Below are 16,451 nucleotides of genomic sequence, written 5' to 3'. Positions count from 1 at the left end.
TTTTTAAAGCTACCGATATTTGCTTAGTCAAAGAGAAGTCTTAAGAAACTGAATTTTTCCAGCACATCCAAACTTTCCCTTTCAAGATAACTATTCTCCTTTCCCACAAAGAAAGTGGGCCGAAATGTGATCTCTTTTTCTCCAAACCCATCTGCCATTCTGACAGAAAAATGGCAACACATTTTCATTTCATGATGACCTACAATAACCATTAAAGCAACAGACAAGAATCACCACAGCTGTTATTAATTTTTAAGTAGCACATTGTGAACACTAACAATGATATGAAATGGAGCATCTGTTGTTCACTTGTGTATGTTCAACCCAACAGTGCTTTTCTAGTCCCTTTATGTGCAATTAAAATGAGTAAGAATTCTTCTTGTTAAATAACATGCTATAAATAACACTTGCTGGCTAATGAAAATCAAGCTGAAGTTTTTTTCTTACTATGTACTAGCAACATATATATTTTAGATATGGAGCGCAATGAAAATTGTAATCTTCCCAGCAGACTAAACTAGTCTAAGCAGAAGCTCATATAATGATCTACAGTATTTCCAGGCAGGAAAGAACATACAGTATTCTTTCCTCAAACACAGAAGCAGCACCCAATTCTGCTCTGAATACAACAGGTCTCCTAAGGGTTTGCTATTACAGTCCACCTCCCCACTTTGAAGGCCACAGAATACAGTGGTGCCTCACAAAAGGATGAATTTGCTAGATAGTGACTTTTTTTGAGCAATGTTGTGCTTCCCAAAATGATTATCCCTATGGGCAATTTTCACTGGACAATGTTTAGGTCCTTGCCTCGCAAGACAGTTTTTCCCCCCAGCCCTGTTTTGCAAGACAGTTTCCGCTCCAATTGGAACACATTAATTACATAAGGCCTACTTTTTTATCCCAAAAAAGTGTATGCTGCTGGGACGAAAGTGTATGCTGGTGGCTTTCCAGGCTCTGCCTCCTGGAAAAACACCAGCATACACTTTCTCCCCCACTTTTTTGGGATAAAAAAAGTAGATCTTATGTAATTAATGTGTTCCAATTTGGGGGGGGGGGTAAAACCTGTCACAGCTTCGCGCTGCAATAATACACTTATATACAGTTACATAGCTTCTTCTATCCAGTCACAGGACACATTACATCATCTTCTCCATGTGGGTGTCACCTCTTCTCCAGACATTGCATCTTCTCTTCCTCTGTCACAGTGACTCAGCAGTCACACAGCTGTTCATTATGACAGCTCATTAATGTTCCCTTTAATACATGTTCAGGCCTATAAAATTACAATACCTTGACAAAACCATCTTGCAAAGCATTGCTAATGGAGCTATGGTTACAAATTTAAATAATAAAGAGAGATGAAAATAGCCAGGAACCAAAGGGTAACGATATTGGAAAAAAATTAAGGAAATCATAAATGTAATCCCCTCATTAATATAAATTATACAACTGAGCTCCCCACATTTGGGGAAATCACAGGGATCAGCAGCATACCCAATGTATAATGGATGAGCCTCACTCAAAGAAAACTACTTTTATGACATAGCATTTCCCCTGCAAGGTATGAACTAGAATGGCCCTTGTACCTCCTGCCTCCTTCTGTACCTAGCCCTTCCAAGGCATGGTGACCCCCTGGCTGCACCTCCCAGTCAATACAGGGCTGCACAGCCCCAGTCCTGCCAGAGGACAAGAGAGCTCCTCAGTGTTTTGGGGTGCCTTGCGGGACCCCCATCAGGGGCTAAGTGTTCCTTCCACAACCCTCTTATGCTAATTGTTGGCAGAACACTTAGCATTAGGTTCTTCCCACAATCCTCTAGTGCACATGTATTAGCATATGCTAATACCTTATGCTAATACCTATGCACTAGAGGATTGTGGGAGGAACACCTAGCCCCTGATGGGGGTCCCGCGGGACACCCCAAAATACTGAGGAGCTCTCTTGGCCTCTGGCAGGACTGGGGCTGTGCAGCCCTGTACTGAGTGGGAGGGGCAGCCAGGGGGTCACCATGACTTGGGAGGTCAGGGGACAGAAGGAGGTATGAGGTGCGAGGGCCATTCCAACTCATACCTTGCAGAGGAAATACCATGTCATAAAAGTGGTTTTCCCAGGGGGAGGCTCATCCATGTTGGGTGTACTGCTGATCCCTGTGATTTCCCCAGGACCTCAACTGCATAATTGGTGTTAATGAGAAATTGCACTTGTGATTAACCCTAGTTTTTCTAAATTCCTTTTTATCTGTTTTTATTCTCATCAGGTTCTACTTCAAAGGCAGCAAGTCTTGATGTTTTATATTCCATTCTTTCTTTTTTCTTTGTGGTAAAGGATCAGGGTAAATGGAGTTAACATTGTCAGGAGCCAGGTGGCTGCTTTGGCTCTTTTTATCCTCTTTGTTGCTGGAGAAAGAGGGGGAAGGCCATCTGAGACCCACTGAATTTCCAAAGGCAGTGCAGGTGAGGGGATTGCTCTTCCCCAAGATAGTATGGTGAACTGTGTTTTGCAAGACGGTGTCTTTCTTCTATGGATAATTTTCGCAAGACAGTGATTTTTTCCCCAATTGGAACACATTAAATAGATTTCAATGCATTCCAATGGGGAACTGGGTTTCACAAGACGATGTTTTCGCAAGACAGCGATTTCCATGGAACGAATTAAAATCGTCTTGCGAGGTACCAATGTACCAACTGGAAGTTATAGTTCAGAAAAGGCAATTTTCTAAGCTCTTGGTTGAACTGAGTCTGGATAGTACACTGGCAGTTCCTGGATAGCACAGGCACCAGGGCCTATACCCCAAAACAAAAACAAAATTACAGAGGTGTAATGTTTTGCTGCAATGCCATCAGTGATTCAGAGGCCAAAAATGAACAGACGTGAGTAAGGAGAAGATCAGATTAGATCACACCTCTTCAAGTAAGCAATTAAGAGAAATTACTTGTTTTGGACTACACCTCCTGGAACCTGCAAAGTTGTTTTTTGCACTACAATTCCCAAACCCCTCTCAGAATGTCTAAGGGATTTGGAAAGTGTAAAATGCTGGATAGTGAAGAAAGCTGGCAAGAAAAAATATTGATTTATTCAAAAGGTTGTGTTGGAGGAGAGCTTTACAGATGCCACGCAGCGTGAGAAAGAGAAACAAGTAGGTAGGTTCTAGAATGAAGCAAGCCCCTCCTTAAAGGCAAAAATGACTAAACAGAGGTGGTTGTACTTTTCCAAACGAGAAGCAAGCCCGGGGAGAAATTGGCTCCTTCCTTTCACCCGATGCTGAGTCCTCTTCGTGCTGGGCTGAGCTCAGCCGGTGCGAAGGGGACTCAGCATCGGGTGAAAGGAGGGAGCCAATTTCTCCCCGGCCGTCCGGCTTGCTTTTCCATGGGAGGACTTCGGCCAGAACGGATTAATTGGTATCCAATGCATTCCTATAGGGAATGCTGGCTCGATTTACGAACTTTCCAATTTACGAACTGACTTCTGGAATGGATTAAGTTCGTAAATCGAGGGTTGACTGTATGCATGCACCATATTTAATGGGTGTGTGTTGTGTGCCATCAAATCGGAAGTGACTTACAGTGACCCTAATAGGGCTTTCAAGGTAAGAGTGAGGTTTTAAAGAGTGGTTTTGTAAGTTCCACTCCCCCAGTGGGTTTCCACGGCCATGTGGGGATTTCAACCCTATTCTCCAGAGTCCTAGTCCATCACTCGATCCACTATACCACTCTGGGAATCATATCATATTTAATACTTAGCAATAATTTAGCAATGTGTAATTAAGAACTCTTCCGTCTGGTTCTCAGCGCCATGAAGCTACTGATGACACAGCAGGCATTTCCAAGGTCATAGTGAGGCATCAGAAGCCGACTGCCTGAAGGATCTAGGGAGAGAGTGCAAATAAGGATTCTGCTAGAGAAGAGAAGTATACGCTAAATCTTCATTCAGTCCTCAGGAGGCCAGGGCTCCTAGACTCAGTCCAGTCCGATTTCTCTTTTCAACAGAACTCTGTCGTTATCTGTGTGGAAAGCATCTATAGCCCCAAAATGTAGATTGTTTAAAGATGGGTTATGTTCTATAAAATGACTATTCAAAGGTGTTCCTGACCATTTATTTCCAGTGTTTCCAAGCTGCTCACTTATGTGCACTTCAAGGGCCCTAGATGTTCTTCTTACATAAAGTTTATTGCAAGGGCATCTGATGGCATATACGTACTAACGTTGCTAGGTGGTGCTGCAGGTGGTCAATTATCTTTGTTGTTGCTGTGATCGACCAACTCAGTCATGGTACATGCATGCTGGCAGTAAATACTAAGTCCACCATGTAGACGTGCTGCTCTTGCTACCATGGCCAAACACTAGAAAAGGACACAGATTAATTCAACTGAAATACATTGGACAGTTTTAAAAGTAAAACAATCCCATGTTTTTCAACATCCTGAGATGTAGTTTCACCTTAATTTGAGGTTCACAGAATAAGACAAGATTCACAGAAAACAACAATGTTCAGAAACACTGAAGGGAACAGGAGAAGAGGTAGCCCAAAAGCAAAATGGATCGACTCAACAAAGAAACCACAGCTTTTGAGTTTGAAAGAGCTAAGCAGGACTGCTGACAACTGGAATTTTTGGATATTTCTAATGGAACGGCCAAGGAGAAGGGGTCTCACAAGGCTCAGAATCTGCATCTCCTGACAAGGTTGAGATTTGACAACAATATACTGTTCACGGAAAACGTCAGTTCCCGTTTTCAGCTTCTGTACAGATTTTAACTTGGAGGGAAACCGAAGGGAGTCACAGTTGAAAAGTTCAGAGGCTCTGACACTGCAACCCAAAACTCATCACCGTTATTCCTCTTACACAGAAAATAAATTATTTTCCAGAGGGAGTCTCTATTCATGCTCACTCATGTGAGCTGTGCCACTCACTGCTGGATGTTATATGGCCTCAATTCATCCATCCTTCCCTTTTTGTCCCACCTGCAAACTTTTGGCAGGGGGAGAGACGCAAGGGCATTCTCAGGGTTGAGAGCACCAAAGCCACCTTATGGCTGGTAGACTGTGTTGTGTGTGTTCTACCAGGTAACAAAGTGGAAGCCATTTCCTCATTGCCATGCATTAGTTTTTCACACAAGGCTACTTGGTTTACGCTCTGTTAGTGTATATTAGCAATGTTGCTATGGTCACTGGGGCAGCATCTGCCTATGTTACTACATTTTTTGTAAAGTTCCATTTTTCATTTAAAACATTTATTCTAAACATGGGCCATGTGGCCCGGTGTGTGTGTGTGTGGCACATCTGAAGCAAGCCAGAGACTGGAAACAATTCTCCACGCATCACTTTATGAGGTTCGTTGTGTACGTTATACAATCCCGATTCGGCCTGTATTTCTTTCATATTGTGTTTATGGCTGCGGCCAAAAAATGGTTGAGAATGGATGATTTAAACTGTGTTGCTGGACATGCACAGAATCCTGATTACATCACACCACAGTCAACAGGGCACTGTCATAACAGGCTCATAAGGAGAAGACCCACTGCAATATATTTTCATGCAGCCATTGTACTGATATAAAAACAAACCATTGCTTTCACAACCCAAGAAACAAATCAATATATTGATATAAGCTCACCAAAACTTAAAAGAAACTATTCCCAGGATTTCAGTTTTAAGTACAGTACATCATTAGCCTCTATCAATTGGAACCTAATGTACATTTTAAAATATATTTGGAAGCACAACTTAACTGTGCAAAACTGTAAAAAATCTTGGCTTGTGCTATCAAGAACAAATGCTTTATTCTTTCCTCCATTGTCCATCCTTTTCCTTCTTATTAAAAATTTAACATTTAATCATAATTGTAAGGAAAAGTAAAACAGAATTATTTATACAGCAAATATAAATCTTGTCCTGGCGTAGCAATTCCTGCTCTCTCAACCCTGAATCTTTCATGTGTTCATTGTAGCCCTCCTTCTCCTGTCTTTACTTATACCTGATGCAACATTATGCTGGCACATCATGTACTCCACAGAACCTTGAGTCTCACATTATCTATCACTGTGATGGGCAGATACTGTCAAAGAGGGATGAAGAATGAAGTAACAGCAGTTACAATAGCGTGAAAGAAGGTCAGAGAGTGACCATCAAATGGAATACTGTGTGTAATATTCATTTGTTTTGGTAGGGGCATAATATGACCTCAGATGGAAAAATGCATGCATTTGCTTTCAAAGAAAAAAAAATTCCGAGAAAGACAATGAAGTCACATACTGGAAAAACTGGAATTGCTTTCCTGGAAAAAGCAACCGAATTGAATAAGCATGACAAAAGGTGTTTTAAAAAGCAGATGCAGTGAAGCCAGCTTACTGAAAAGAGCCCACAAGCTATAAGGATGCACCCTATGACTATCACAACTCTGGGTCACAACTCTTGGGTGGCATCCATACTCTTAAATCTCCCCAGCTGTTATGTGTGAGGATCTGGCACATATACTGATCCCAACGCACAAGGTGCACGGTGAATAAAATGAAGAACTGGATACATAGGTGCCTGAAAATGAATAGTTACATGCTCACCCTGCGATAATGAAGACTCAAATCCAATCTTTATTATACCATTGTTACCAACATCTAATTCTGAAACCTGACTGATCTCAAACCAGTCCTAAAACACACAAAGCCATCATAAAAGAGGGCCTCTGAAGTACGGTCATCTCCAATTTTGCCTATTGCTGGGACCCACCCAAGTCTCAGAAGCTTAGAGTTGATTGAACCCTGCTCAGCTTCAGAAACAATACACCTTTGGGACTCCTCTGTGCCACAGTGCCTTGTACATGCTTCTCTCATGTTCCAAGGGAGCAGAGCTTAACCTCAGGGGAGAGAGAAAAGCTTCTGAAATTGATCAAGGGCTTGGTTTGCAAAAGAGGAGAAAATACTGATAATTTTATGATCCTGCCTATGCTAAGTGGATCCTTTAACAGTTTTGAAGCATACTACTTCATGTCTAATTCAAAAAAAAAATGTAACAAATTTGATTCTTTAGCGCAGCAGGACAGAATGTTTTTAGCTGCAAGTGCTACATACTGAGTTGGACGATGAGCGGATGGACATGCATACACATCACACGGCATACACATCTCAAAGTACAAGATAGTATCCCACCTCCCCACCAGATGTCCCGAGCAAGAAAATGTGAGTGTGCTCCCTCCAGTTTTGGTGGGCTGCGCTGTTGGCTAATTAACAATCGCCATGCAAAATTCAGCACATGGGAGGAGGAGGCCTCTTTCTCACAAACTGACTTGCTTGTTTGTTTCTTTGCATGCTGACTAATCAGAGGGGCTTATTTTTCTTGGGGCTAAAAAAAATCCCACCCTTCTTCCTCCCTTTCTCCTCCACATGTGTTTGGAAGACAACATTACCTTTTACCTTTTGCAAAATGAACACCCCCCCAGGGGCTTAATCTCTACATCCTGGAGATCTTCTCAAGCCACGTGGGCTGAGGAAACAAACTTCTTTTTACTATTTTTTCTTCTACTTTCTTTCTATTTTTTCTTCTATTATTTTCTTACACTTTCAGCCATGATAACCTGCTGTACTCTTACAATTTAAGAGAGCAAAGAGATTTTTTTTAATGCTTTGTACCTAAAGACAGCCTCCTGGGTCTTATTTCATAAAAAGGTCTAGTCTTTGGAGAGGGTAGAAATCTACTAGGAGAGAGAAAGAGGGACTTCTGTAGGTAATTCTGACTTTTAGAGAGCTGGCCTTCCACTGTGCATTTCACTGAAAATTTAAGCAAGTTTCCAGAACTCTCAACACACACGGAAAAAATGAAGAGCTGCATGCGGCCCCAGTGTGCCACCTGATCCTGCCTTGAAAGCTCCATTTGTGTAAAGGGGGGGAGCGTGTATGGTTGGAATCAAAAGGTTCAGATTCCAGCAGCGACGTTATTGAATTAGTCGAGGAGCCAGCACGAAGGAGCTGTAATTGCAAAGGATGAATATTCCGCTGAAGAGGTTTAACAGATATTGCATCTGGCTCCCAGATCTTGGTCGTGACTATTTCACATCCCTTCCGTTTGCCCTGTCTCCATACAAAATGCCTTTGAGCAAAGGTTACTGGATTTTCACTCTGAGACTATGCAGAAATCAATAAACAAATGCATTTAGGTTTTATATTGCTTCCCCCAAACCAAGCCACATTTATTTTATTTAGTGATACCGTGAACGGAAGAGTGATGATTTACCGCACATGTACCAGCAGCTTCCCAAACCAGCAGACATTCTAATAATATCTTAATGGAGTTAAGGTATTTCCTTTCATGAGCACACAACTATCCGCAATTATTTACATAAATCTAAAATGAGGACTATTGTGTGGGGGCTGAAAATCTTGCTCATTAAATTGAGTTGCTTGTAATTCCAGGAGTCACAGCGCAAGAGGGACTTTACAGATCAGTAACAAGTTTAACAAGAGGAAACAAATTAAGATTAAACACGGTGTTCTCTAATTGGAAGAAATTTGGGACTAACAGAAAAGCCATACCTGGAGCTAGGAGTACAATCAAACACGTTCAACAATTTTTTCAGAATGGTGGAAAATACAACAGAGTTGGGTTCAAAAAACTTCAAAATTGTATCTCTAAATGGGCTGAATGGGGTGGAACAGCAAATGGATTTGAGTGTAAATAAACGTATAACAACACACACTGTAGCAAAATAGCCTTTACTTTTGTGTACCCATTACTGGGTCAGAACTGGCCTGATCAAGACAAAGATCTCCATGTTACGATGGAAAGTTCAATGAAAAGATTACCTCCCTGTGCAGAAACACTGAAAAGTAGAGCATGGGGGTGGCTAGAGACTATTGTAGAAAACAACTGAATACAAAGCAGCCAACGGTGCAACGCTTTCACCTAAATTTATGATGTTGCTTTGAGCTACTATATACTGTAGTCCTACAGTCAATTCATACCCAAAAAAAGAGAAAAAAAGAAGGCATTTTACAGTTAGACCCGGTGTAGGAGATGCCAACCAAAACTAAGGAGGACTTTGAGTTCCTTTCCTATAAGGCGAAAGCAAAGCTGAAGGCTTTTAATCTGAGGTGAGGGAGGTAAGGATTATTAGAGGGGAATGTCCATGCATGATACAGAGAAACAAAAGAGCTTTTTCCTCTCCCTCCACTGTCTTAAGGACAGAACTTGGAATGCCCCAGGGAGTTATCCACCACAGATTTAGGACAGACAATTTATGGAACTCAATGCTGCAAGAAATGTGACACTGCCACCGTCACCTAGATGATCACAACCACAGAAGACATGTTAGGCAAGTTCATGGATTATTTACCATCCAGATAACTAAATGAAGCTTCCAGTTCAGAAGCCGAATATTGTTGGATACCAGCGGATAGGTAACTCCCCTCTTCCCTCACTTGTGTTCTGAGAAGCACCTGGACTAGCAGGCCTTTTTACATATTCTCTCCAGTGGACTCACAACAGAACCAAACATGGCTTTCAAATGCTTGACAAGAAAAGAGAAAGCTCTCATGAAGGACAGTGGGTCTTGACTTGTAAATAGGCCAGTTAAATGACTTCTCCTTTCTCTCCTGTCTCTTTGCAATGACCACAGAGCATCAAATTCAATTTTCCAGTTCAACTGACCCAAGTACTACAAAGGCTTTCCTCCAAATACTACTACTGCTACTACTGATAATAATAAATAATAAATAATAAATAATAAATAATATAATTAATTAATTAATTAATTAATTAATTAATTAATTAATTAATTAATAAAAATAAAAATAAAAATAAAAATAAAAACAACAACAACAACAACACAATAATAATAATAATAATAATAATAATAATAATAATAATAATAATAATAATAATAATAATAATAATAATAATAATAATAATAATAATAATAATAATAATAATAATAATAAAGCAAACAGTATCTCCTCTTAAGGCTCCTTCCTGGTGCTTGGCAAGATTTGGACATATCTGACTTCCATTTATAGTAATGATTTTCCCTCTCTACAAAAAGGGGAGAAAACTGAAGGGTCGTTCAGTCTTGTAAATGCAATCTGTATTATGTCAAATGTCTTTTGCTGGTCATGGACCCTAATAATAAACTGGACCTGAACAAGGCATCCTAAAGAGCATCCAGCCCTGTAGCACGGTGCCAAAGCATATAAAATAAACAACTATGACAATATTGGTGTCAAGAATTATTCAGCCACATGTACAAGATAATACCCTTTTATTCAGCTTAATTAGAGTAGAGTAACTGCTTTAATAAGGAATCACATTATTTCCTTCTTACAGTCATTTGGGGGCCATTTATTGGTGTTTCATACACAGCAGAAAAAAACTAAGTGGAAAATATACATGCCTAATGAGTGAGTTTTGCATCAGTGCAGAAATGAATACACAAGGAAGCAGTAAGTGAGACACTCACATTTCGAAAGGATGTTGTACCAATATAATAACTCACACTTCTTTCAGTATTTACGCACTGTATTCATCTTATTTAAACAAGTAGCTGAATTCAAGTACAAAACTTAAGAAGAGATCCTAGTATACACCAGAAGCCCTGTATAGGCAAATTTACAGGATCACTTTTGCATGTAGTGATTTGCTTTACTTTTGAAACTGGATATGAAGAACAATCCATAACAAGCCCAAACTACAATATGATGCACCACGACACACATGCTCTATGGATGCATTAATCACAGCACCCAAACTTGAAGATCTATCTTTATAATTGGTCTGGTGGTGTGAAATCCCTCGGCACTTGCCCATCTGGAAAATGAAAATTTTCACGCTGGTTCTTAAGAATGCACACCGCTGATAAATAAGACTTGAGTTTGAATTACAGCACAGAAAACATTTCCCCGCTTCAGATAATAGATAGTGTATTTAATCTACTACATCTGTATCCTACCTCTCCTCTGAGAAGATCAGAACACACTTGGTCTCAGAAACAATAATTAGGCAGGGCAAGTGGCTGGAGCTTTCTCAAAGCCATCCTAGTGAGCCCTGGGTCTGGATTTAGCCTAGTTTTCTAACACTAAAACCACAAAGCCTGGTATATGTACTAGATTCTACATACACTTAACTGGAGTATACCTGGAAAATAGTTAGTGCTGACTGAGGAGCGGTGGGAGAAAGGCAGAAAATAAAGAGTCAAGCCCTTGCCTCTTTAACCAATTGTCACGTGGCCCCTATAAACAGAGAAAACAGCCTTTAACCCTCACTCACAGGTTCAGGGTACACCACCACCTGCTCCAAACCACTGAGACCACAGACGGGAGGAATATCATCAGCTTCAGCAAGTAACCTAAAGGTACAAATTACTTTCTGTGTGGTGAATGTTTGGAGCAAGTTTTTTCTGACTCCAGAAATACAGTAGAACTAATCCATTCTATCACCCTTCTTTGATCATAAGTGCAACAAGCCCCTTTGGTAGGATCCTTCCTTGACAGGCTTTGTCCTCTCCTCCCTGTCTTTCGTTTTTTCTTCTGGAAATGTTTCAGAACAGGATATTTGTTTGTAATATTTAGACTGTGTTGTTGTTTAGACTGTAACACACACACCCCCAACCATGGTGCCCATTGCAGTAAAGCACAAAGGCTCCCAGATTATCTCACATCCAGGAGCCACACTGTCTGCAACGTGCTTCAGATTGAACCAAGTTGCTGCATGACATCCCTGCAATGGATTTCCTACTTTCAGAAAGCAAACAGAAGATCTTGAAAATCCTCTTTCCATGGTACTGAACTGGACATTTTATGAACTTAGGAAGGTGCTTTAAGATGTAGAGCTTAAGCTCTTCAGTCTGTGATCCTAAAAATTTTGGGTCCACTGGAGTCTTTCCAGGATACTGGGAAAAGTACAATAAAGCTTATGAGAACTCTGGAACTCTTGTTCTAGCTCACATAGTATGAAATTTGAATATTTTCCTACACACAAAGAGACGGCAACTTTGTAACATCTAAGCCTGAAGCTGCCTGGATAGCTCAAGGGTTTAGGCATCCAGTTGGGAGTTCAACTCCTGACGGTGCCTCCTGCAAGTAGAGCCAGCCTGGGTAGCCTTGGGCGAGTTGCACCCTCCCAGGGCATCCCCAGAAGAAGGAGATGGGAAGCCACTTCTGAGTACTCTCTACCTGGAAAACCCTGAAAAGAGTCACCATAAGTCAGAATTTACTTGATGGCACACGACTACTATCATTAAACCTGAGGAAGTGTGCGGAAAACTTTGTTGTCGTCGTTTAGTCATTTCCGACTTCGTGACCCCACGGACCAGAGCACGCCAGGCCCTCCTGTCTTCCACTGCCTTTTAAGCACTACTTAGGTTTAGTTGCATTTTTATTTTAATATCTGAATCTTCCTGTAATTTTAAACATACCATTTTAACAGCTGTACACTGCCTGGGAAATAGCAATAAAGTAAATAAAGAAACAGACACTTGTAAATGGCTTGTCTCTTGCACAGCTTTTTGGGGATCTGATGAAAGCGCTGCTCACTTTTGACTGAACCGATCCCATATTAGGCAAGCTGTTGTCACTGCTCGTTGTTGTTATTACCCTGGCCGCCTTCGGCACAGGGTCAGACCTGCCTTGGAAAACGGGGGGCGGATGGGTGCGTGTCGATCCGCGGAAAGGCGAAGCGCGGCGAGGCCGGTAGGCGCCCTCCCTCCCTCCCTACCTGGTAGGCGTCCGGGATGTTGACGATCTCGCCGTGCTGGGCCACGTAGCCGATGATCCCCTTGCCCCAGGGCACCTGCACCTCGTTGGCGTTCGCCGTGCTGGAGCAAGGCAGCCAAGGGGTGCCGGCGTGCACGTCGAAGACCTTGGAGACGAGGCTCTTCTTGCCGCCGCCGCCGCCGCCTTCCACCAGGAAGAGGGAGCCCCGGTCGGCGTCCACCATGAGGCAGACGAAGATGAGGATCTTGTAGCTGAGGGCGCGCAGGTCCAGCTCGTTGGAGATCTCCTTGACGAGCTCCAGGAAGAACTGGCGCTCGTTGTGCGCCTTGAGCTGGCGCTTGTAGTCCAGGGCGGTGGGCGGGTACCGGGGCAGGCTGACCCGCGACTCCAGCAGGGCGCTGAGGATGTGCGCCGTGGTGGGCGGCAGCGAGCTCGCCTTGCGCAGCAGCGCCCGCCGCCGCGCGCTCCTCAGCGGCTCCTGCGCCCGCCCGTGGACGTGCTCGTCGTAGGTCAGGTGCACGTGGATGGCCTTGGAGCGCGCGAAGCTCCTCCTCAGCTCCTGCTGCGACGCCCGACGCCCCGGGCCGCCTTCCGCGCCCGGCGCCCCGACGCCCCGACCAGCCGCCGCCGCCGCCGTCGGGTCCCCGGGCGACGGCGAGGCGTCACGGCTGCTGCTGCTGCTGCCGGCAGCGGCGGCGGCGGTGCTGGTGCTGCGCTCGCCGTCGGGCCGCGCCTCGCCTCTGCTGAGGAGGCCGTTCCGCCGCTTCAGCCAGCGCTCCACCACCTCCGGGTGCCGGTCGAGGAAGCGCTCCACCGCCGCGCAGTCCAGGTCCGGGGGCGCCGACATAGCTCGCCGCCTCCTCAGCCCTCCACCGAGAGCGCGGCGCCCGGAGGGCAAACCTCGGGCCGCGACTTGTCCCGCGCGCCTCAGCCGCGACGGCCACGAGGCGCCGCTTGGCGGGGCTCTTCCCGCGACCGAGGCTCCCCCTCGCAAGGGCCCGGGGGGGGGAGGGAGGGGGCGCGGCGGCTAAATGGAGGCGCCTCCCTCCGCGCGGCGCCGCCCCGCACTTCCCGCCTTTTCGGGGTGAAGCGGGAGAACCGCGCGGCACCCCTAGCGCCGAGCCATCCGCCTCGCGGCCGCTTCCCTCCTCCCAGGCTGGGGGTTCGTCCTTCCAGTTCCCCTCGTTCGGCTGCTTGTTCGTTCCCCCCACTCCAAAAAAAAAAAAAAAAACCACGCCTCGCCGCCGCCCCCGAGTCTGGTCCCGCCTGGAGGGCTCTTGCGCGGGCTTCCGCGGTCCCTTCCTCCCGCGGTGACCCGAAGAGGGCTGGCGCCGCGGCGGGCTCTGGGCGCACGGCGGCTCCTGCTGGCGGCAGCGGCGGCGGCTCCTTGTGCGTAACCCAGCCCGGCGGAGCGCTGAGGAGGCAAGGCGGTGGGTGGGGGGGGGGGAAGAGAGAGAAGACGCGTGAGCTGAGGCGGGGGGGGGGAGGAAGGAGGGGAGGAGGAGGCGGCAGGGGCGGCCGCAAGATCTTCCCGGAGGCGATCACGTCGGCGGGCCAGCCGGATGAGTGAAGCAGCAAGGGGCGGGGGAAGGATCGAGAGGACGAGTGGGGGGGTCCGGAGAGAATCTCCCCTCTTTCTCTCAACCCCCACCCTCCCACTTTCAGGAGTAATCGCGAGTAATGAAGGCGAGGGAGCGCCGTGTTTGTTCTCCATTAATGGTTCGGGGAAGGAAATCTCGAGGCATTCCAGGTCTTGCATTAAGAGATGCAAACTCTGGGAGGGAAAGGGCCGGGCAACCGTCTGAATTGTCCTGGGAGGCAGAGTTGGATTGCCGGGCTTGGGTGTGCGCAGGAAGGAGGATTGTTTTTTTAAGTGAGCATAAAGGGGAGTGGGGAGGGCGAGAAAGCCAACAGGGTGTGTAAGGTGCCCTTCCCTTTGGGGATGTAACTTTTGCGTACACGTTACCTTTTGAAAAAGGACCACTACTCCCCTTCCACCACCACCTCCCCACACACGAAGTATTTAGGTAACATAAAGCGCCGAGGAACTTAAAAGGAAGTGTGAGTTATATAGACCTATATAGGCCCCGATTCCGCAAGCACGTGGGTGAAAATGGGTCATGATTATTTTAACCGTATACCCTGTTTCCCCGAAAATAAGGCCTAACCTGAAAATAAGCCCTAGCAGGATTTTTCAGGATGCTCGTAATATAAGCCGTACCCCAAAAATAAGCCCTAGTTAAGTGAAACCCTGCCCTCCACCATTGTGCAGCAATCAGAAGATGACATGACTGTATTTGAATAAATGTAGATGGTTGTACATGGAAAAAAAATTAAACCCTGAAAATAAGCCCTAATGCATTTTTGGATCAAAAATTAATATAAGACCCTGTCTTATTTTCGGGGAAACAGGGTAGCTTCCTAGTCAGGCTGCAATGTCACCCTGGCCATACACATAAACTCGGTCTGTACTGTGGAAGGGTAAGGAGGTGTACAGTTTGTTTAGGAGTCCCAGAAATTTGGGGGTCGATACGGTTTGCCGGTGGAGGGTGAGCCGCACCGTACGATGCTGCTCTGTTGCAGTCCAATTGGGAGAAAGGCGGGCTATAAGTGGACATTAAATAAACGGCACACGTGCATCTGGCAACACAGACTCCAGTTGTGACCGATATATTCTATGAATAGGAAATTTCCCTTGTAGTGTGAGCGAAGATGCTGCGGTCCTGATTCACGGCTGGATCACTCCCGCATCTCTTTTGCACACATACTGTATGTTCAATTACAGCGCTTGGAATATCGCTTTAATAATGCCGCTGGAGCTCGGAAGCCTACTCGTCTCTTCTGCTCGCAGAAGAGGATGCTTGAAGAGTATGGCATTACTGTATTTGGGTTTTTTTGCTAAAGGCAGATTCACGAGGCTGGGACTGACATGACACCACAGAGACGGCGAGGTTGGGGGGGAGGGGGAACCTGAGGTGCCAGCTGCCTCTCACCCCGGGAGGCTTCCCCAGGAGCGGCTGCGCACGTGGTTGCTTTTCCTTGGGAATGTGCGGGAGGGACTCCGGGTTCGATCAAGAGGAAGGAGCGGCGGGCGGGCGCGCTTCCCTCCCTCCCTCCCGCTGCCAGACGAGAGCCCGAGCGGATCCGCTGAGACAGACTGACTGGAAGCTATTTTTACCCACACGTGGAGGAGCACATTTCACGGCGAGATCGATGCCTACGCAGAAAGGCTGGGAAACCTCGAGCCGTGGATGGCCGCACGTGGAAAACGTCTTCGGTGCAGCGACGGTGAATGAAAGCGCTTTCAAAAATTCATGAATGAGCGAGAGGCGTCGAGCGCTTTTCTCAATGGAAGGCTTTATAGCTCCGCGAAGACGCAGCCGGCCTCGGAGCCCGAAGCCCCTCCAAGCGGCCGGGATTCCAAAGGGCCCGAGGGCAGGGCGAAGGCTTCCTTTAAATTAAAAAAAAAAAGGTTCAGCCCCGTGCATGATTTTCAAAGCCACTGTTGGCTCCTGGAAAACGTTATTGTACCACGGGAGACGTGCGTTTATGCATGTGCAGAGTTCCTTCCAAAACGCTGCATGTGCGATTTGGGAGTCGGTGTTCAGCTTGGCAGGTGAGGAGGCGGAGGGGGGGGAAGGACCGAGCCCCGATGACACCGCTTCTCAGGCCTGCGGGCGCAGCGTCTCCAGGAGGAGACGGGGCTGCTCCGAGGGAGCCCCCTGGAATTCGAGGCCTGGAGGAGGGGTGAGAAGGGCTCCCCA

At 45.8% G+C, this 16,451-nt stretch overlaps 1 protein-coding gene and 1 non-coding gene across 5 annotated transcripts in view; both read right to left on the bottom strand.

Annotated features, from left to right (window-relative positions):
• PDE11A (phosphodiesterase 11A) overlaps positions 1-14,100 on the bottom strand; it is a 225,418-nt gene extending 211,318 nt beyond the window's left edge. For all 4 annotated transcript variants that reach the window (XR_013545495.1, XR_013545494.1, XM_072980619.2 and 1 more), the window contains exon 1: positions 12,689-14,100. Coding sequence is in view for 2 of the 4 variants with exons in the window: in XM_072980619.2 (XP_072836720.2) it covers positions 12,689-13,534 (846 nt within the window). In the remaining 2 variants the exon portion in view is untranslated. The remainder of the gene's footprint in view (positions 1-12,688) is intronic.
• LOC140703449 (U1 spliceosomal RNA) lies at positions 1,403-1,569 on the bottom strand. The gene has a single exon (XR_012082841.2). It is a non-coding gene; the product is annotated as a U1 spliceosomal RNA (small nuclear RNA).
• Positions 14,101-16,451: the final 2,351 nt, after the last annotated feature.

Source organism: Pogona vitticeps, chromosome 1, assembly GCF_051106095.1.
Source record: "Pogona vitticeps strain Pit_001003342236 chromosome 1, PviZW2.1, whole genome shotgun sequence".
Taxonomy (NCBI): Eukaryota; Metazoa; Chordata; class Lepidosauria; order Squamata; family Agamidae; genus Pogona; species Pogona vitticeps.
Note: the sequence above shows the minus strand (reverse complement) of the source record. Positions and strands in the feature narration are given on the sequence as shown.